At 37.9% G+C, this 22,424-nt stretch overlaps 1 protein-coding gene across 16 annotated transcripts in view; it reads right to left on the reverse strand.

Annotated features, from left to right (window-relative positions):
* The window catches only part of LOC128931339 (uncharacterized), a 241,011-nt gene that overhangs the window by 171,279 nt on the left and 47,308 nt on the right, over positions 1-22,424 (reverse strand). For 5 of the 16 annotated variants that reach the window (XM_078365072.1, XM_078365074.1, XM_078365073.1 and 2 more), the window contains one exon: positions 13,086-13,195. The exons of 9 other annotated variants lie outside the window; for them this stretch is intronic. In XM_078365072.1, coding sequence (XP_078221198.1) covers positions 13,086-13,123 — 38 coding nt within the window. In that variant the 5' untranslated portion in view covers positions 13,124-13,195. Of the gene's footprint in view, positions 1-7,051; positions 7,251-13,085; positions 13,196-22,424 lie in introns of all 16 variants that reach the window. 2 more of the 16 variants (XM_078365077.1, XM_078365083.1) reach the window with 2 other exon arrangements.

Consider the following 22,424-nt stretch of genomic DNA (forward strand, 5'->3'; position numbering starts at 1 on the left):
GTTTCTGTATGCTTTGTCAAAGATCAACTGGTTGTAAGTATTTGGCTTTCTTTCTAGGTTCTCTATTGTGTTCTATTGATTTATGTATCTACTTTTATATCAGTATCATGCTGTTTTGGTTACTATAGCCTTATAGTATGAAGTCAGGTAATGTGATACCTCCAGATTTGTTCATTTTGCTTATGATTACTTTGGATATTCAGGCTTTTTTGTGTTTCTATATGAATTTTAGTATTTTTTTCTAATTTTTTGAAAAATGATGTTGGTATTTTGATGATGATGATAAGAATTGCATTGAACCTGTAGATTGCCTTGGGCAGTATGATCATTTCCGTAATATTGATTCTTCCAATCCATGAGCACAGGATGTATTTCCATTTGTTTGTATTATCTATGATTTCTTTCAGCGGCGTTTTGTACTTCTCCTTGTGGAGATCTTTCATCTCCTTGGTTAAGCATACTCCTAATACTCCTAGGTATTTTATTTCTTTATTGCTGTTGTAAAAGGGATTGAGTTCTTGATTTGATTCTCAATTTGGTTGTTGTTGGTATATAGCAATACTACTAATTTGTGTACATTGATTTTGTAATTTGAGACTTTAATAAATTCATTTATAGACAGCCTTTTGGAGAAGTCTTTAGGATTTTCTAGGTATACAATCATATCATTGGCAAACAGAGATAGTTTGACTTCTTCTTTTTCAATTTGGATGCCCTTTATTTCTTTCTCTTGCCTAATTGCTCTGGCTAGGACTTCCAGAACTATGTTGAACACAAGTGGTGAAAGTGGGCATCATTGTGCTGTTCCAGTTCTTAGGGTGGATGCTTTTACCTTTTCCCTATTCAGTATGATGTTGGCTATGAGTTTGTCATAAATGGCTTTTACTATTTTGAGGTGTATTCCTTTTATGTCTAGTTTGTTGAGAATTTTTATCATAAAGGGATGCTGAATTTCATTTAATGCTTTTTCTCCGTCTGTTGAGATGATCATGTGGGTTTTGTTTTTAATTATGTTTATGAGCTGAATTACATTTATTGACTTACATATGTTGAACCATTCCTGCATCCCTGGGATGAAATCTATTTGATCACGGTGAATTTTTATTATTACTACTGTTATTTTTTAGAAAAGGTCTCTCTCTGTCACTTAGGCTGGAGTACAGTGGCACAATCATGGCTTACTGCAGCCTTGACTTCTGGGGGTCAAGCAATCTTCCCACCTCAGCCTCCTGAGTAACTGGGACTATAGGTACACACTACCACACCCATCAAATGTATATATATATATATATATTTTTTTTTTTTTTTGTAGAAATAGTGTTTCACCATGTTGCTCAGGCTAGTTCTGAACTCCTGAGCTCAAGCAATCCTCCTGTCTTGACCTCCCAAAGTGCTGGGATTACTGGTGTGAGCCACTGTACCCGACTTGAATTATCTTTTTGATGTGCTGTTTGACTTGGCTTTATAGTATTTGTTGAGAATTTTTGCATCTATGTTCATCGGGGATATTGGTCTGTTTTCCCTTTTTTTTTTGGTTGTATCCTTTCCTGGCTTTGGTATCAGGGTGATACTGTCTTGATAGAATGTGTTAGGAAAGATTCCCTCTTTCTGAGTCTTTTGGAATAGTATCAGTAGGACTGGTACCAACTCTTTGGCCCGTAACTCCAACTAGCACTGGGCTTTTTTTGGTGTCGGCAATTGTTTAATTACTGACTCAATCTCGCTGCTTGCTATTGGTCTGTTCAGGATTTCTATTTCTTCCTGAATCAAGCTAGGAGGGTTACATGTTTCCAAGCATTTATCCACTTCCTCTAGATTTTTTAGTTTGTGTGCATAGTAGTCACAAATTTTGTATTTCTTTTGATCTTTTGTATTTCTGTGGTGTCATTGTAATGTCGCTATTTTCATTTCTAACAATGTTTGAATCTTCTCTTGGTTAATCTAGCTAATGGTCTATTGATTTTGTTTATCTTTTCAAAGAAGTAACTTTTTGTTTCATTAATCTATTATATTGTTTTTATGTTTAATTTCATTTAGTTTTGCTTTGATCTTTGTTATTTCTTACTTTCTACTAGCTTTGGGTTTGTTCTTGTTTCTCTAGGTCCTTGAGGTGTGTGTTAGATTGTCAATTTGTGACCTTGCAGATTTTTTGATGCAGGCATTTAGTACTATAAACTTTCCTCTTATATTGCTTCTGCTGTTTCCCAGAGGTTTTGATAACTTATGTCACTATTATCATTCATTTCAAAGAATTTTTTAACTTTTCTTCTAGATTTCATTGTTAACCCCAAAATTATTGTGAAGCAAATTAATTTCCATGTATTTATACGGTTCTGAGGGTTTCTTTTGCAGTTGGTTTCTAGTTTTATTCGACTGTGGTCTGAGAATATACTTGATATAATTTGGATTTAAAAAAATTTATTGAGTCATATTTTGAGGCTTATGATATGGTTTATCTTGCAGACTGTTCCATGTACTAATGAGAACATATATTTTGCAGTTCTTGGGTAGAATGTTCTGTAAATATTTATTAGGTTCATTTTTTCTAGAGTGCAGCTTAAGTGCAATACTTCTTTATTGATTTTCTGCCTTAATGATCTCTGTCTAGTGCTGTCAATGGAGTGTTGAAGTTCCCCCACTATTATTGTGTTGTTGTCTATTTCTTTTCTGAGGTCCAGTAGTAATTGTTTTATTAATCTGGGAATGCCACACTTAAATGCATACATATTTAAGACTATAATATCTTCTTGATGGATTTATAATTTTATTAGTAAATAGTGACCTTCTTTGTCTTTTTTATTGCTGTTGCTTTAAAGTCTGTTTTTATCTGGTATAAGAATAGTATATTCCTTCTCACTTTTGGTTTCCATTTGCATAGAATATATTTTTTTAGCCCTTTACCTTGAGTCAGTAAGAATCTTTATATGTTAAATGAGTCTCTTGAAAATGGCAGATATTTGGTTTGTGACTTTTAAATCTGTTCTCCCAATTTGTACCTTTTTATTTTCTTTTTGAGTTGGAGTTTCGCTCTTGTTATGCAGGCTGGAGTGCAATGGAGCGATCTCGGCTCACCTCAACCTCCGCCTCCTGGGTTCAGGCAATTCTCCTGCCTCAGCCTCCTGAGTAGCTGGGATTACAGGCACGTGCCCCCATGCCCAGCTAAGTTTGTGTATTTTTAGTAGAGACGGGGTTTCACCATGTTGACCAGATGGTCTCGATCTCTTGACCTCGTGATCCACCCACCTCGGCCTCCCAAAATGCTGGGATTACAGGCTGGAGCCACGGTGCCCGGCAGCCAATTTGTACCTTTTAAGTGAAGCGTTTAGACTACCTACATTCAGTGTTTAATATTGAGATGTGAGGTACTGTTCTAGTCATCATGTTGTTACCTAGATACTTTGTTTTTCACTGTTATTGTTTTATAGCCCTTATGAGGCTTTATGCTTTTAAGAGGTTCTACTCCGGTGCATATAGACCTTTTGTTTCAATATTTAGAACTCCTGTCAGCATTTTTTTTTTTTTGTAGGGATAATCTGGTAGTGAAAAATTCCCCCAGAATTTTCTTGTCTGAAAAAGACTATTTCTTCTTCATTCATGAAACTTTGTTTTGCTGGATACAAAATTATTAACTGACAGTTCCTCTGTTTAAGGAGACTAAAGATAGGATCCCAATGCCTTCTGGCTTGTAAGGTTTCTGCCGAGAAGTCTGCTATTAATGTGATAGGTTTTCCTTTATAGGTTACCTGACACTTTTGTCTAACTGCTCTTAGAATTCTTTTCTTCATGTTAAGTTTACATAGCCTGATGACTATATGTGCCTTGGCGAAATACTTTTTCCAGGAATCTTTCAGGAGTTCTTTAAGCTTCTGATATTTGGATGACTAAATCTCTAGGAAGGCCAGGTAAGTTTTCCTCAATTATTCCCTCAAATACGTTTCCAAAACATTTTGCTTTTTCTTCAACCTCAGGAACACCAATGATTCTTAGGTTAGGCCATTTTACATTATAATATTTACTGGAGACTTTGTTCACTTCTTTTGATTTTTTTTTCTTTATTTTTGTCTGATTGGGTGAGTTTAAAAGGCTTATCTTTGAGCTCTGAAATTCTTTCTTCTACTTATTCAAATCTATTGTTAAAACTTTCCACTGCATCTTATGATTCCCTAAAATGTGTCTTTCATTTCCATATGTTCTGATTGGTTTTTCTTTAAAATATCTATCTCTTTTGAAATTTTTTCATTCATATCCTGATTTAAAAATTTTTCCATATTAGTTTTCACTTTTCTCTTGTATCTCCTTCAGTCATTTAATAAGTAACCTGTTGAATTATTTATCTAGTATTTCAAAGATTTTGTCATGGTTTGGATCAGTTGCTAGAAAGCTACTGTGATCTTTGTAGGTAGGGGACAGTTATAGAACCCTGTTTTGTCATATTACCAGAATTACTTTTTCGGATTCCTCCTCATTTGGATAGAGTATTTCTTCTAATTGTATTTCTTCTCATTGTTTTAGAATTTTTTTCAACCGTGTTTATTTTTTAATTTCTTTTCCTTAAGGCTATGACTTTAATGATTATAGTTTATTATAATCTAATTCAGTTCTGGGTGCTTTCAAGAGTGACTACATGAGTTTCTTGTTTATAGAGAGTCTTTATGATGGCCTTCTCAGATGCTGGTTGTAGTCGCAATGTGCTCAGTGTGTAGGCAGATTCACTGACTTCTATGGGGTAGAATGGCAGAGATCTCTTGAAGCTTATCTCATTCCTCAGTGGTGTGCAGTTTTTTATTTATTATTTTTCCACTAGTAGTTTATTTACTTGGTTAAACAGTTCAGGATTCATGCCAGTAGCTGTGGCTAGAGCAGGTGGATAAGTGCAATACCCAATGGTGGGGCGAGGTCCGAGTCTTGCCAGAGATGGCTAAGGGAGCTCTCTGTGAAACACACTGAGGTCTTTTCACAGGGAGGGAGGGAGCCACCTCACCTCTTCTGCAAGCCAGCATAAAAGCAGTCTGCCTCCCAACCAAACTCCTGGCCCAGTGTTCCAGCTATTTAGATCAGACAGGCACCTCTTTACATCTGTAAGAATGCTGATGGTCCATGCAGAGAGGGATTGTGACTCTATCCCTGTGGAAGCCTGAACTGAAGAGTAGTCCTCCTGTGGGGATGCAGTCACCCTTAAGTGCTCCAGAAAGTCTGTCTACAAGTACACCCACACCAAGCTCCCATGAGAGAAGCCCCAGCTGTGTCTGCACAAAAGAAGACATTTATGCAGCCAACAAACATGAAAAAATGCTCATCAACACTGGTCATTAGAGAGATGCAAATCAAAACTACATTGAGATACGATCTCATGCCAGTTAGAATGGTGATCATTAAAAAAATCTGGAGACAGCAGATGCTGGAGAAGATGTGGAGAAATAGGAATAATTTTACACTGTTGATGGGAGTGTAAATTAGTTCAAACCTTGTGGAAGACAGTCTGGTGGTTCCTCAAGGATCTAGAAATAGAAATACCATTTGACCCAGCAACTCCATTACTGAAAGGATTATAAATATTTCTATTATAAAGACACATGCACACATATGTTCATTGTGGCACTGTTTACAATAGCAAAGACTTGAAACCAAACCAAATGCCAATCAATAATAGACTGGATAAAGAAAATGTGGCACATATATACCATGGAATGCTATGCAGCATTAAAAAAGGGATGAGTTCACGTCCTTTGCAGGGACACGGATAAAGCTGGAAACCATCATTCTCAGCAATCTGACCCAAGAACAGAAAACCAAACACCACATGTTCTCACTCATGAGTGGGTGTTGAACAATAATAACGCACGGATACAGTGAGGGGAATATCACACACTGAGGCCTGTTGGGGTGGGAGGGTGGAAGGGCTAGGAAAGGGATAGCAGGGGGTGGGGGGATTGGGAAGGGATAACATTAGGAGAAATATCTAATGTAGATGGCAGGGGAATGGATGCAGCAAACCACCATGGCATATTTATATCTATGTAACAATCCTGCTTGACCTGCACATGTACCCCAGAACTTAAAGTATAATAGAAAAAAGAAAGAAATTCCCTTCGCCAAAATCCTTCATTAGCACCAGGGCTGCCTAACTGTTAGGGTAGAGCTGCAGACTTTCCCCACTGAGCCCAGTACTGTACCTGTGCCTCTGCTAAAAGAAACTTTTCACAAGCAGAAAGTTCTGGGATTCAATTTCTGTCATCTGGATTCTTTTGTCCCATGAAGTGCTCCCTTGATGTGGTATACTCCCCCTTCTCCTAGGAGTAGGAGTCCCTAAGGCCCAATTCTGCTGTTCCTTTGGGTCTAGCTACCCAGTGGGACCACAATACTCCACACTGGTGCTGGGAAATGTCTGCAGATTTTGATAGGGATGGCAGGGGAGTGATATAGACTCTGTGAGATTCCTTGGCTCTCAAATTCCAGCTATAATATTAATGTGGGCAGACGTAAGACCTTCTGGTTATCTACCCAGATAGATCTATCTTAGCTTGGTTTACCCCAAAACAGATGCAGATTTGGTTCTTTGAGAGGTAAGCCCAGAAGTGAGACAGGGAAGGAAGGAAAGCAAAGACAGTGTTGATGAGCAGGTTACCACTGGGGGTGAAGTAGACCTCAATCCTTCTGGAGATCCTCTCAGAAACTATGGGAGATGCCTCAGAGTTGTCCTACCGAGGGATAAGGAAGCTGGGGTATATACAACATCTCTCATCCTCATTGGTTGAGGATTATTTCAGAGGTGTTAATGCAGTTCTGAGAGTACACCCAGGCCTAGAGAACACCCTCAGCAGAGACACTTGGGAATCCATTGACATGTACAGGGACCAAGTGCAGGAAATCTCCAGAGAAGGCTGAATGGATATGGGCCGGGCAAGAACAAGCTATTCCTGTCATAGCCTCAGCACCCAGAAGAAGCTCTGGAACATGTTACATGCTCCATAAACAAGAGCCAAACAAAAAGGAAGATTGAGAGATGGATGAATAAAAGAAGGACTGAATGGGATTCTAGTAATTCTATTACCTGAGAGGACTGTTTTTTCTTTCTTGGGGTTGGCCTTAATTTTGATCCAGATTTTTAATTTTTACATCCTCTTTGTTTATATACTGGGACAGGTCCATCCAATTTTTCCTGGCAAACACTCCTCTTCCTCTTCACCTCTGTGGTTGCTGCTTCATATTCCTCCTTCATCAGCAAAAGGTGTTTCCTTGTGCTCGCCCACCTCAGAAAAAAAGCACTTTCAGATTGACTTCATTCCTACTCATTTTTCAGTGGGAAAAACATTGCTAGATTTCTTAGAAATAAATATTGCATTACATATTGATCCAGTTTTTTTCTTCTTATATGTAAGCTATTGCCTATAAATTAGCTGGCCTACTTTTTAGAAGTTGCGTTAATTCTTTTGGGGCAATTGAGTACCCTTCAGTGCACAAACAGCAATAGAAGCTAAATTTACAACATGGAAGACTGGAACCATTAATCTAGATCAATGCATTCTAGGAACCACTTGCTTCTTTCCTACTTTTTATATTGTTTTCATCTGGGTTATGAATAGAACATCTTGTCCTAAGCAAAGAAGTATTATATCTTTGGGACATTTTAATTCTTGATTAATAATACTAAAAGTCTTTTAACCTTAAATGAATATTGCTGATGTGCACATTCTTTTTGCTTTTCACCCAGAGCTCTTGGTTCACATAAGCTTGGCTTAATTTTATTATATAGTAAATACTCAGTGAGAATGAACTTTAACCATGTAGCAAATAATAACCCAAGTATTGAAGATGAGACCTGGTGGAGTGTGATGAGATCATGGGGGTGCATTCTAATGGTTTAGCACCATCCCCTCACGAGATCTGGTTGTTTGGAAACGTGTAGAACCTCTCACTTTGCCCTTTCTTCCTCCTGCTCTGGCCATGTGAAGACATGCTTATCATCTTCTTTGCCTTCTACCCTCATAGTAAGTTTCCTGAGGCCTCCCCAGCCATGCAGAACTTTGAGTCAACTAAACCTCTTTTCTTCATAAATTACCCAGTCCCAGGAGGTTCTTTATAGCAATGTGAGAAGGAACTAATGTAACTATTAAATAAATGTATTTCTCTTTAAGGGTCCTATGGTGGTTAATTTTATGTGTCAAATGGCTAGACCATGGTACCGCAGTTTTTGGTCAAACAGCAATCTAGATGTTGCCAGGAAGATAATTTTTAGATAAGATTAACATTTAAAACTATAGATTTTGAGTAAAGTAAATTAGTGTTCAAAATGTGGTTTGGTCTTATTGAATCAGTCAAAGGCCTTAAGAGAAAGCTAAAGTTTCCCAAAAAAGAAAGCATTCTGCTGCCACATAGCCTTCAGATTTGAGACTGCAACATCATCTCTTCCCTGGGTCTCCAGCCCACTTGACTGCCCCTAAGATTTCAGACCTGTCAACCTCCAGACTGGTGTGAGCCATATTCTTAAAATAAATCTGTGTGCATGCATGTGTGTATTAATTCTTTTGGGGCAATTTTATACACATATTTTGCTTTATTGCATTTTGCAGATATTATGTTTTTTCACAAACTGAAAATTTGGCACTCCTGCACTGAGCAAGTCTATCTGTGCTATTTTTCCAACTGGACTGATTCAGATTTTGAAAAACGTTCTGCTGTGGCTAAAATGCTATCAAACAGCATTGCAGACTACAGAAAACTCTCTCATAAAAGAAGAAGTGAATTGATGCAGCAAACTTCATTGTGGTCTTAGAAATTACCACAGCTATGCCAACCTTCAGCAACTACTGCCTTAATCAATCAGCAGCCATCAACACCGAGGCAAGACCCTCTACCAGCAAAAAGATTACAAGTTGCTGGAGCCTCAGATGATTGTTAGCACTTTTGGCAACAAAGTATTTTTAATTAAGGTATGTACATTGTGTTTTTAAACATAATGCTATTGCACATTTAATAGTATAAATATAACATTTATATGTGCTGGGGAACCAAAAAAAATTGTGTGACTTGCTTTACTGCAATGATTTGGAATAGAACCCACAACATTTCTGAAGTATGCCTGTGAGTGTATAAACAAACACACACATACACACACACACACACACACACACAAATTGAGTATCACATCACTAATCTTAAAATCCAAAATCTGAAAAGCTCCAAAGTCTAAAACTCTTTGAGTGCCAACATGATGCCACATGTGGAAAATTCCAAACGGAACCTCAGGATGGGTCAGAGTCAAAACACAGGCCCACATTACAGTTTATCCAGCATCCCAAAGGAAAAAAGGATCCTCTCAGCCCTATTCTCCATTAAATGGAACCAGATGTCTGACTCCTTACATATACAAAAAGTATGTTTCATAGTCCATCAGTAAACTGAAAGAAGTCAATATTGAGAAGATTTGACATTGATAATGAGGCTCCAGACCATGCATGTGGCTCACACCTGTAATCCCAGCACTTTGAGAGGCTGAGGTGGATGGATCACCCACCTGAGGTCAGGAGTTCAAGACCAGCCCAACCAACATGGTGAACCCACGTCTCTACTAAATGCAAAAAATTAGCCAGGCATGATGATGCATGTCTGTAATTCCAGCTACTCAGGAGGCTGAGGCAGAAGAATTGCTGGAACCCAGGAGGTGGAGGTTGCAGTAGGCTGAGATTGTATGCCACTGCACTCCAGCCTGGGAGACAAGAGCAAATCTCCGTCTCAAAAAAAAAAAAAAAGATAATGAGGCTCCAGTTGTTCATTCTTTGACTGGCGGTGAAACAGCAGAAATTGTTCTGAATCAAGGTTATCGTGATAACACCGATAATGAAAATGACATTTGTTAATGCTGCAGAAAAAGTGCCCGTAGACATGGTGAAAATATGTGATGGGCTTATGGAAGGACTAGAGAAGTCTGCATTCATAACAGAGCAAGAAATCATGTCAGTTTATAAAATCAAAGAGACAGCCAGAAGCATTGGCTCACTCCTGTAATCCCAGCACTTCAGAAGGCTGAGATGGGAAAATCACTTGTGTTCAGGAGTTTGAGACCAGTCTAGGCAACACAGTGAGACCTCATTTCTACAAAATAATTTAAAGATTATCCAGGCATGATAGCATGCACTTGTCGTCCAACCTACTCAGGAGGCTGAGGTGGGAAGGTCAATTGATCCTGGGAGGTCGAGGCTGAAATAAGCTATGATCAAACTGCTGCACTCCAGCCTGAATGACAGAGCAAAACCGTTTCCAAAAAAAAAAAATCAAAACCAAAAATAAAATCAAATAGAAGATAGACTTCTAAGCCACCAAATTTGGGTTAATGAGGCAGATGACTGGAGGAAACATTTTAAAAAGCCATCCAGAAGAATGGCTCCTCATCCCTAGAGGACCCACTACCTCATCCCTCAACTACTTCTGATTGTTTCTTTTACCTTAAGAAATTATTTTAAATAAAAACACAGCATTCAAACTGGGTGCGATAGTTCTAGTCTATGGTCTCTGCTATTCAGGAGGCTGAGGCAGGAAGATAGCTTGAACCCAGGAGTTCAAACTCAGCCTGAGCAACATAGTGAGACCCCATTTCTAAAAATTAAAAAAAAAAACCAACAGCATTGTACATGGAGACTGACTGAAAGCCTGCTGTTGTTTGTTGTCTGTGTTGTTTAACAGCTGATACAGGTATTCTGGTGGTGCTACTGTGCTGCTTAGTTACCCTGATATTATATTTTCACTGTATTAATTGTTAAGTGCTTAAGTGTGAATAAGTGTAAGAAAATGATTGCTTATCCATTGCATATTAATTCAGAGTCAAGAATGATGGTGATGCCAAACAACCACAGGTTATCTACATGGGTGGCCGAGAAAATGACACCTTTACTTTCTGATGGTTCAGTGCATACAAACTGTTTCATGCACAAACGTATTATAAATATTGTATAAAATTACCTTTAGCTATGTGTATAAGGTATATATGAAACATAAAATAATTTTGTGGCCGGGCACGGTGGCTCACGCCTGTAATCCCAGCACTTTGGGAGGCCGAGGCGGGCGAATCATGAGGTCAACAGATCGAGACCATCCGGGTCAACATGGTGAAACCCCGTCTCTACTAAAATTACAAAAAATTAGCTGGGCATGGTGGCACGTGCCTATAATCCCAGCTACTCAGGAGGCTGAGGCAGGAAAATTGCCTGAACCCAGGAGGCGGAGGTTGAGGTGAGCCAAGATGGCGCCATTGCACTCCAACCTGGGTAACAAGAGTGAAACTCCGTCCCTAAATAAATAAATAAATAAATAAATAGAAAGAATTTTGTGTTTGGACTTGGGTCCCCTTCCCAAAATATCTTATTATGTATATGCAAATATTCCAAAATCTGAAAAAGTCTAAAATCTATAACACCTCTGGTCCCAAGCCTTTTGGATAAGGAATCATCATTTCATATATACCCTAGTAGTTTTATTTCTTTGGAGAAAACTTGTTCCTAAATTTCAAAGAAAGTAAATCTTTTGAGGAAAGTCTTATGTGAATTTTTATGTTTAGGAGAATTTCTTCCTTGATTATCCTCCATTGTTTCAGACACCAAATTGGGTATTAAGGACACAGAAGAAAAATCATGGTCATTGTTCTGATGTTTCAACATGATGAGACAACAGCAAAGGTACATGCAAGGGAGGAAAGGAGGCTAGGAAAGCTTGAGAGAAAGTCACATTTGAGCTGGATCTTGGGAGATTAGTAGGGGCTGGCTAACTGATAAAGGAAGAAGGGATTTTCTAGAAGAAGATTTGGGTTAAAAATATGGCAGCCATCTCCAATATTCATACATTTATTTAACAAATATTTAATGCATGTATGTTTTGTGTCAAAGACAGTTTTGTCCCTAATTTTGACCCATGTTTTTATATCTCCTTCCTCAGGCTGGGAAAGATGAATCATATTTATCCTGCTAGATGGCTGAGTCTCATAGTTCTGTTCCCTTCAGATTTTATCCCTGGAGATAAAATCGTGAGCAAAAACAAACAGAAAGGAGATGTTTAGAATTAGTTTTGTCAGCTAATGACAGAAAACCTAAAATAACAGTGGCTTATTTTTTGAATGTTAACATTTTAGAATGTTATTGTTCTCTTATGATCTAGAGTGAACAGATAACAGTGGACTTTATTTTTATCTTACTGTTCCATTAACCTCATTAGGCAGCCATTGCTTGGTGACCCCAGATGGAAGCTTCAGTTCTATTTCTCTTGTCTACAGTATTCTAGCCAACAGAGGGGGAAAAGGAACACAAGATGAACATTAACCTTCTCTTTAAAGACACTTCTTGGAGGTTCCATACGTCACTTTATCAATATCCCATTTTAAATAATTTAGTTCTATAACTAAAACTAGTTTTCATTCCTACCTAACATATACTCAGCTAAAAATTGAAGAAGAAAAGACAAATATTAAGAGTCAACGGCCTGCACTGCAGAAAGGAGAGAATCAGGATGAATATTACTCTGAAGACTATACTCAAGCTGAGAAACAGAGTTGATAAGCAGAAGCTAATTGTTTTATATCTTTTAAAGTCTTTACTACATAATTACATTGTTTTAATGGTAGCCATTTATAGCTAGTTGTTTAGAAGAAAAGTATACTTGAATTAAAAAAAACAGGTAACAAATTTATTTTTGTCTATGTGAGTTAATTGACCATTGGTTATGGCAATTGGTTTTTAAAAGGTGAATTTATTATAACTACTCAATAGTTATCTCTTTATTTTTTAATGTTTTGAATCCTTCATATGATTCACGTGAAGGGAAAACACAGCACTGAAAACACAAATAGAAGTCAATAATAAGGTTTTGCTATTAGTTTTTCACCAATAGCAAAAGTAAAAAATGTTTTTAATTATTGTATTCAACTATATCTATGTGGTGCCCTGGAGAAGCAGCACTCAGACCTCCTTTCAAAGTACTTACTGTGAGAAACATTATTGACTGATATATCTCCACAAGCTTCACATGGAGGCCACACACTTCCCCCTTGCTCCCAGCCCATGACTAAGTAAACAGTGGAGAGGAGATACTAGAAAAGTAACCTGTGAGATTTCCAAGCCCAGTCCTCAAAAGGTCTCATAGCTTCTATTCTCTGTCTTCACATGCCAACACCACAGGAAGAAGTCCAGGCATCTTCCTCAAGAATAAGATACTAAACAGAGAAAATAACTCAGTCAACAGCTGACACCAACCACCAGACCTAGAAGAACATCTTGAACCATCTAACTACACTGAAATTACCAAATGACTTGTAACCACCTGAGCAATCCCACGCAAGACCTGTAGGAGAACTATGTGGCTCAATTCTATCTATATTGCTGACCCACAGAATCATGAGCAAATAAAACTGTTGCTGTAATAAGCTAGAAAATTTTTGAGCATCATATTAAGCAGCAATATATAACTAATATGTACCATAAATAGAAGGAATAGGGTGATTAAAGACTTTAAAAATATATATGACAAATACGAACAAGGTAAAAGTTCAGCTCCATATTAATATCAAATAAAATAGATTTTAATACAAAAGTTACTCTCACAGTTAAAAGGGAGATATAATTCTAAATTGTGTATGCATTATAAAAAGTTCTCAAAATATATAAAGCAGAAAAAAGGAAATGATGCAACTATAAGAAGTAGAGGCTGGGTGCAGTGGCTCAGGCCTGTAATCCCAGAACTTTGGGAGGCTGAGGCAGGTGGATCACTTGAGGACAGGAGTCGAGACCAGCTTGGCCAAAATTGTGAAACCCCATCTCCATTAAAAATACAAAAAAAAAAAAAAAAAAAAAATAGCTGGATGTGGTGGCAGGTGCCTGTAGTTCCAGCTACTCAAGAGGCTGAGGCAGGAGAATTGCTTGAACCCAGGAGGCAGAAGTTACAGTGAGCCAAGATCTACCACTGCACTCCAGCCTGGGCAACAGAGTGAGACTCCGTCTCAAAAAAAAAAAAAAAAGTAGATTAATTTGAAATCAACAGAACGGTTTTACTGATTAAAATAAGTCAAGCAGACAAAAAAAATAGGCATAAAGGATATGTAAGACCCTATACCCTATGGTGGGCAGAATTCTAAGATGGTCAGAATCCCAATATAGCCCTCTGATATACACAACCCATATAACCTCCTCCACTTGAATATGTGCAGGAACTGTGTGATAGTCAGTTCCTTAATTACATTATGTTATATCCAACCCCATCTTGCCAGACTAGAGAGATTCTTGTGCTGGCTTTTGGTAAAGTAACATGTCATTAGGGAGAGGATCCTTTGGCTAGGACAAGAGTGGGCTCTAGGAGCTGAGAGTAACCCTTGGCCAATAGCCAGTAAGGTCATGAAGATATCAGTTCTACAACCACAGGAACTGAATACAACTAACAACGTGAATGAGCTTGGAAGACGACCTTGAGCTGCAGATGAGAACACTGCTGGTGGATACTTTGATTTCAGTCTTGTTTCTCATGAGCCCATGCCCAGATTTCTGACTTAGAGAAGCTGTGAGTTAATCAATGGGTGTTGTTTTAAGCCTCCAAGTTTGTATTAATTTGTTATACAGGAATAGAAAACTAATACAGTAGTATCTCCTTATCTGAGGGGAATACATTTCACAACCCCCAGTTAATGCCTAAAACTGTAGATAGGACTGAAGCCTATATAAACTGTTTTTCCTATAAAAACATAGCGTGATAAAGTTTATAGATTAGGCGCAGTAAGATATTAGCAACAATAACTAATAATAAAACAATTATTATAATATATTGCAATAAATTATGTGAATGTGGTCTTTCTCTCCTAGAATATCTTATTGTACTTTACTCTGTTACAATGACTATGCGATGAGATGAAGTCCGGTGAAAGGCATTGTGATGGAGTATTAGGCTCCTACTGACTTTCTGTATTCCTAAATCTGTGTAACCACCTCTTATTTGCACTAAATGGCTTGGTGTCACTCATTTCAGAGGATCACTTGCTTAAGTCTCCATATAGGTTCAACGCTTTCTGGTGCAAACTACATTGCTGTTGATTGGAACACATTTTCTGTTCATGTCTTCTGTTCACAAATTCCATGCCTTTTCCACTGGAACTAAGCACTTATTATGCACTGGGGCTGTAACTTTTACAGTTTAAGTTGCAACAGCAAAACTAACAGGAATTTCTTTTTCCTTTTTTGTGATTTCACAGATAGAAGATTCATTCTTACTGTATCTTTTAGCAATCTCAGCATACAATTTTTTTCTTTCTTTATTAAGTTGTCACCTTTTTATTTAAAGGAAGCACTTTATACCTTCTCTGTGGCACATCTGAATTACCATCATTGCTACTCTTGCAATTTGGGGCCATTAACAAGTAAAATAGGGGTTATTTGAATGCAAGCACTGTAATTCCATGACAGTTGATCTGATATCTAAGAGGGTTATTAACTAATGGGTGGGTAGCTCATATAGCATGGCTACACTGGACGAAGGAATGATTCACATCCCTAGTGGGACAGCATGAGATTTCATCACTGCTCAGAATGGCATGCAATTTAAAACTTATGAATTATTTCTGGAAGTTTCCATTTAATATTTTCTGACTGTGGTTAACCATGGGTACCTAAAACAATGGAAAATGAAACCCCAAAAGACTAAATGGACATAAATTGAGTGTCCCCAAAAGACTAAATGGACATAAACTGAGATACTATCGATAAGCAAAGTTTAAATTTCGCTTAATTTCCCTATTATACAACATAGATGGCTTGTGAGACTTTTTTTTCCCACAGCTGAGAGGAGTGTGAGTGAGAATATTTTAACACACCACATACAATTACACAATTTTCTTTTAAATGAGTTTTAAAGAAGTGTGTGCGTGTGTGTGTGTGCGTGACAGAGTATTTCTCTGTCACCTAGGCTGGAATGCAGTGGCTTGATCACACCTCTTTGCAACCTTGACCTCCCAGGCTCATGTGATCCTCCCAAGTCAGCCTCCTGAGTAGCTGGGACTACAGGTATATACCACTACACAGAGCTAATTTTTTTTTTTTAAGTAGAAATGCGGGTCTTGCTGTTTCCCAGGCTGGTCTCATATTCTTGAGCCCTGCAATCCTCCCACCTCAGCCTACCAAAGTGTTGGGATTACAGGCATGAAGCACCATGCTTAGCCTACAAGAACAGTTTTTAAAGTCAGTTCATAACATAGCATCTCACGGTAGGTGAGATGTTAGACTTATCTCTATACGAGGACCTCAAACTCAATTGCTTAACAAAGACCAGGCAGATAACAGACATTAAATGAAGCAAACTAAGTTTAACAGAATAGGATATGGTAGAGTCTTTGACAAATTAAGGAACACAAGCTCAAAATGAAAGCACCTCAAATTCTGTGGGCTGATTCTAGTCGATGGGCCCCATTTTTCATCTTCCATAATATGGAATACATATGTATAGTTGTTATCTCTATAACAGCTTGATCAAATTGTATCATAATCAAGTATTTTTTTATCTGTTTCTCCCACAGTGACAGCCTTCAAATGTTGGAACATTGTCCTATTCATCTTTATATTACCAGGATATATCTCCTAGCATATAATAAGCCTGCAATAAATGTTTGTGGTGGGAATGGTGAATGAAAGAATAAATGCACAAGGGCCCATACAGCAAAGAAATGCAAATTAATGTATTAACTGAATGATAGTAAGAGTAATCAAATCAGGGACATGAGCATGAGACAACTAACAAAAGTCTGCTTCTCTGGGATGTGGCATGCAAACAGCTGACAGCTCTCTGCTAAATGACAATCTGTGACCTGAGATTCTAGAAGCTCAGTGTTTGAAAAAGGCACTAATTTCTTTCATTTTTAATTAGGTGACCAGTGATTAGATTATTATTGCTAAAGACAGGCTGATTAAGAAGTCACTGACAGTCATTTGTCCTCCTCAGAGAGCTGTCACACGGGTACATTTACATAATGACAGCTTCCCAGCTGGGAACTCTACTCTGCTTGTGTCACTTCTGGTGATAAATGCTGGTCCCTCACTGTTTGGGACTTCAGTAAATTTTTCCAAGCAGTCAATCTTTCAGAGGAAACTTTAAATGAAAAACCTTATAAATGAAAATACACCTAGGGGAATTTGCTAAGCCTTCTACATCTCTTTTTTACCCCAGGAAGTTTCTTAAGGTAACGGTTGTAGGGGAGCGTTCACCATTTGCATTTAAATGCTTGGAAGAATTGTTTAAAACTGTATCACCTTAAAGGAGGTGGATAGCTATAGGTGAGCGTGTGTCTATGTGTGTGTGTGTGCGTGGGTGGGTGTGTGTGGGTGTAAGGGGTTGGGAAGTGGGGGATGGGTGGAAAGTTCTCACCTAAATATTGTATCTGAAAAGCAGAGAAAGGCCTTTTCACTTAATAAATGTTTAAAACTGACAATATCAAGCCTCTTGATTGCCTTATTTTAATTTTTTTCTAATTTTTAATTTTCAGAAACCCTTCAAGGCTCATTGTGTTTCTCCATTTTTACATAAACAGTTGATTACATTAACAAAATAAAACATTCATTAGTATAAGTCAAAGACAGGGAGGAAAGAGGGGAAAGGAAGGGGAGGGGAAAACGAAAAGGGAGAGATAGGAGGTAGAAAGGAAGACAGAGAGAAGGAGAGAGAGGGAGAGAGAATTCCTCTTCTGATTATTTCATATTAGTGAAGCCTGGGTTATTTTCTAAATGGAATGTCATTAATCAAGTCTCGAAGTTGAATCATAAAAAAGACAAATGGAAAAACAGAACACCAAATGCTGCCTTCAAAACAACGGAAAAATATAAGACATTAGCTCATTTGGATTAAGTGTTCTAAATTAAATAAAAATCCAATTATGCAAAATAAGGAAAACTGGTTTACAATGTTGCGAGTTAGGAGTACTTCTGGACTAATAATGATATTCTATCCATGTGTCTGAAATTTTCTGAAATATGTGTAACAGTTTTCATGTATTTTATTTACATTATTACTTTGGTAAATCTATTTTTCCATGGTTATGCTAAGTACAGTATCCACATCTAGATTAAAAAGGGTTTATTCCAAGAACACAAGGAATTCAACATCAGAGAATCTACAAATGCAATTTACCATATTAACAGACTCAAAAAATATTCAGTACAATCATTTATTTTGCTTGTAGTCATGTAATTTAAGCAGGACTTGGTAGAGATAGTTTACCTCTGCTACATACAGTTTTAGTTTGGGTGGGTCAACTGCAGCTGAGCAGATCAACTTACTTCCTCACTTACTTGGCAGTAAGTTGGTACTAGCTATCATCTAGAAGCCCAAATGAAATTTTTAGGGAGCCTCAGTTCCACTCCAAAGGGCTACTTGGACTTCTTTCCAGCATGGCCACTGATTTCTAAGAGCAAGTGGTCCAAAGGACTTGGGTGGAAGCTGCAAGGCTTCTTATGATTTAGTCTTGGAAGTCCCAGAACATCATGTCCACTGCATTCTCTAGAGTGAAGCAAGTCTCTAAAGCCAATCTAGATTTAAGGGGAGGAGACTACCTAGTCTGATTTATGAATGCCAGCCTTTATAGGAGTTCCATGAGAACCCTAGCAGGTTACACCTGGAGATCTGGGGGGTCTGTGGGATGGTATAGCACCTCCTCTGTCAGGGGGCAGAAGTCATTGATCCCATGGGAAGCTAAACCTGGATGTATCCTCTCTGCTCAATGGAGGAGGTAAGCTGAGTCTCAGATTGTTGACCAGACAACCCACAGTGAGCACCACAATGAGGACTTTAGCCAATCCTTTCATTGCATTCCAGGTTTATTTGTCTATTTTCATCCATTGTGATGGACACTTCCTGGGCCTCTTCAATATTTCCCACCATCAGGTGTCTCTGTTCTCTCTTCCTGGAATTCCTATTATTTGGACATTGAATTTCCTAGACTAGTTTTCTAATTTTCTTGTGTGTTTTTTTAAATTCGTATTTTCCATCTTTTATCTTTGTTCTGCTTAGTGGGGGATTTCCTCAATTTGATCTACCAATATTCTATTGAGTCTCTTTCTCCCTATTACTGTGTTTTTAACTTCTAAAACTTCATTTTATGACTTTAAAAATGGTTTAGCATCCAGAGGTACAAAGAGGAGCTGGTACCACTCCTTCTGAAACTATTCCAAACAATAGAAAAAGAGGGACTCCTCCCTAACTCATTTTATGAAGACAGCATCATCCTGATACCAAAGCCTGGTAGAGACATAACAAAAAAGAAAATTTCAGGACAATATCCCTCATGAACATTGATGCAAAAATCCTCAATAAAATACTGGCAAACCGAATCCAGCATTATGATCAAGTTGGCTTTATCCCTGAGATGCAAGCCTGGTTCAACACACACAAATCAATAAATGTAATCCATCACATAAACAGAACCAATGACAAAAACTACATGATTATCTCAACAGATGCAGAAAAGACCTTTAAAAAAATTCAACACCACTTCATGCTAAAAGCTCTCAATAAACTGCTATTCATGAAATGTATCTCAAAATAATAAGAGCCATTTATGACGAACCCACAGCCAATAACATACTGAATGGGCAAAAGCTAGAAGCATTCCCTTTGAAAACTGGCACAAGACAAGGATGCCCTCTCTCACCACTCCTATTCGACATAGTCTTAGAAGTCCTGGCCAGGGCAATCAGGCAAGAGAAAAAAATAAAGGTATTCAAATAGAAAGAGAGGAAGTCAAATTCCCTCTGTTTGAAGATGACATGATTGTATATTTAGAAAACCCCATGATCTCAGCTCAAAATCTTCTTAAGCCGATAAACAACTTCAGAAAAGTCTCAGGATACAAAATCAATGTGCAAAAATCACAAGCATTCTTATACACCAATATACACAGAGAACCAAATCATTTGTGAACTCCCATTCACAATTGCTACTAAGAGAATAAAATACCTACGAATACAACTTACAAGAGATGTGAAGGACCTTTTCAAGGAGAACTACAAACTACTGATAAAGGAAATAAGAGTGGACAAAAACAAATGGAAAAACATTCCTTGCTCATGGATAGGAAGAATCAATATTGTGAAAATGACCATATTGCCCAAAGTAATTTATAAATTCAGTGCTATTCTCATCAAACTATCATTGCCTTTCTTCACAGAATTAGAAAAAAAACTACTGTAAATCTCACAGGGAACCAAAAAAGGGCCCAGATAGCCAAGACAATTCTAAGCAAAAAGAACAAAGCTGGAGGTATCATGTTATCTGTCTTATAACTATATTACAAGGCTACAGTAACAAATATAGCATGGTACTGGTACCAAAACAGATATACACAACAATGGAATAGAACAGAGGCCTCAGAAATAATGCTCCACATCTACAACCATGTGATCTTTGACAAACCTGACAAAAACAAGCAATGGGGAAATAATTCCCTATTTAATAAATAGTGTTGGGAAAACTGGCTAGCCATATGCACAAAACTGAAATTGAACCCCTTCCTTACACATTATACAAAAATTAACTCAAGATGGATTAAAGACTTAAATGGAAGACCTAGGCCAGGCACTGTGGCGTACGCCTGTAATCCCAGCACTTTGGGAGGCCGAGGTGGGTGGATCACGAGGTCAAGAGATCGAGACCATCCTGGTTAACACAGTGAAACCACATCTCTACTAAAAATACAAAAAATTAGCTGGACATGTTGGTACGTGCCTGTAATACCAGCTACTCAGGAGGCTGAGGCAGGAGAATTGCCTGAACCCAGGAGGCGGAGGTTGTGGTGAGCCAAGATCAAGCCATTGCACTCCAGCCTGGGTAACAAGAACGAAACTCCATCTCAAAAAAAAAAAAAAAAGACCTAAAACCATAAAAACCCTAGCAGAAAACCTAGGCAATACCATTCAGGACATAGGCATGGGCAAAGACTTCATGACAAAAACACCAAAAGCAACGAACACAAAAGCCAAAACTGACAAATGGGGTCTAATTAAATGAAAGAGCTTCTGCACAGCAAAGGAAACTATCACCAGAGTGAACAAGCAACCTACAGAATAGAAAAAATTTTTTTCTATTTTGCAATGTATCATCTGACAAAGGACTACTGTCCAGATTCTACAAGGAACTTCAACAAATTTACAAGAAAAAAAACAACCCCATCAACAAGTGGGCAAAGTATATAAACAGACACTTCTCAAAAGAAGACATTTAGGCAGCCAACAAACATATGAAAAAAAGCTCATCATCACTAGTCATTAGAGAAATGCAAATCAAAACCACAATGAGATACCATCACACACCAGTTAGAATGGTGATCATTAAAAAGTCAGGCAACAACAGATGCTGGAGAGGATGTGAAGAAATAGGGACACTTTTATGCTGTTTGTGGGAGTGTAAATTAATTCAAACCTTGTGGAAGACAGTGTAGTGATTCCTCAAGGATCTAGAACCAGAAATACCATTTGACCCAGCAATCCTATTACTGGGTATATACACAAAGGATTAAAAATCATTCCACTATATAGACACATGCACATGTATGGTTACTGCAGCACTATTCACAATAGCAAAGATTTGGAACCAACCAAAATGCCCATCAATGATAGACTAAGTAAAAAAAATGGGGCACATACACACCATGGAATACTATGCAGGCATAAAAAAGAATGAATTCATGTCCTATGCTGGGACATGGATGAAACTGGAAACCATCATTCTCGGCAAACTAACACAGAAACAGAAAACCAAACACCACATGTTCTTACTCATAATTGGGAGTTATAAATGAGAACACATGGACACAGGAAGAACATCACACAATAGGGCCTGTTGGGGAGTGGGGAGCTAGGGGAGGAATAGCATTAGGAGATATACCTAACGTAGATGATGAGTTAATGAGTGCAGCAAACCACCATGGCACATGTATACCTATGTAACAATCCTGCATGTATCTGCACATGTATCCCAGAACTTAAGGTATAATTTTAAAAACTGGTTTAGCATCCTCTTCTTCTTTAATAGTTGTAACATTTTATTACTCAGAGGAAATTTTAAAGAATGTTTTGTTTTACATTTTCTTTTACCTGGTGTATTAGTCCATTTTCAGACTGCTAATAAAGACATGACCAAGACCTCAATTTAACAAAAGAAAGAGAGTTAATGAATTTACAGTTCCATGTGGCTGGGGAAGCCTTACAATCATGGCGGAAGGTGAAAGGCACATCTCACATGGCGGCAGATAAAAGAAGAGAGCTTGTGCAGGGAAACTCCCTTTATAAAACCATCAGATCTCATGAGACTTATTCAGTATCTATCATGAGACTATCAGGGGAAAGATCCACTCCCGTGATTCAATGACCTCATTATGGTCCCTCCCACCACATGTGGGAATTGTGTGAGTTACAATTCAA

The sequence above is a fragment of the Callithrix jacchus genome, chromosome 2 (assembly GCF_049354715.1).
Source record: "Callithrix jacchus isolate 240 chromosome 2, calJac240_pri, whole genome shotgun sequence".
NCBI classification, from domain to species: domain Eukaryota; kingdom Metazoa; phylum Chordata; class Mammalia; order Primates; family Cebidae; genus Callithrix; species Callithrix jacchus.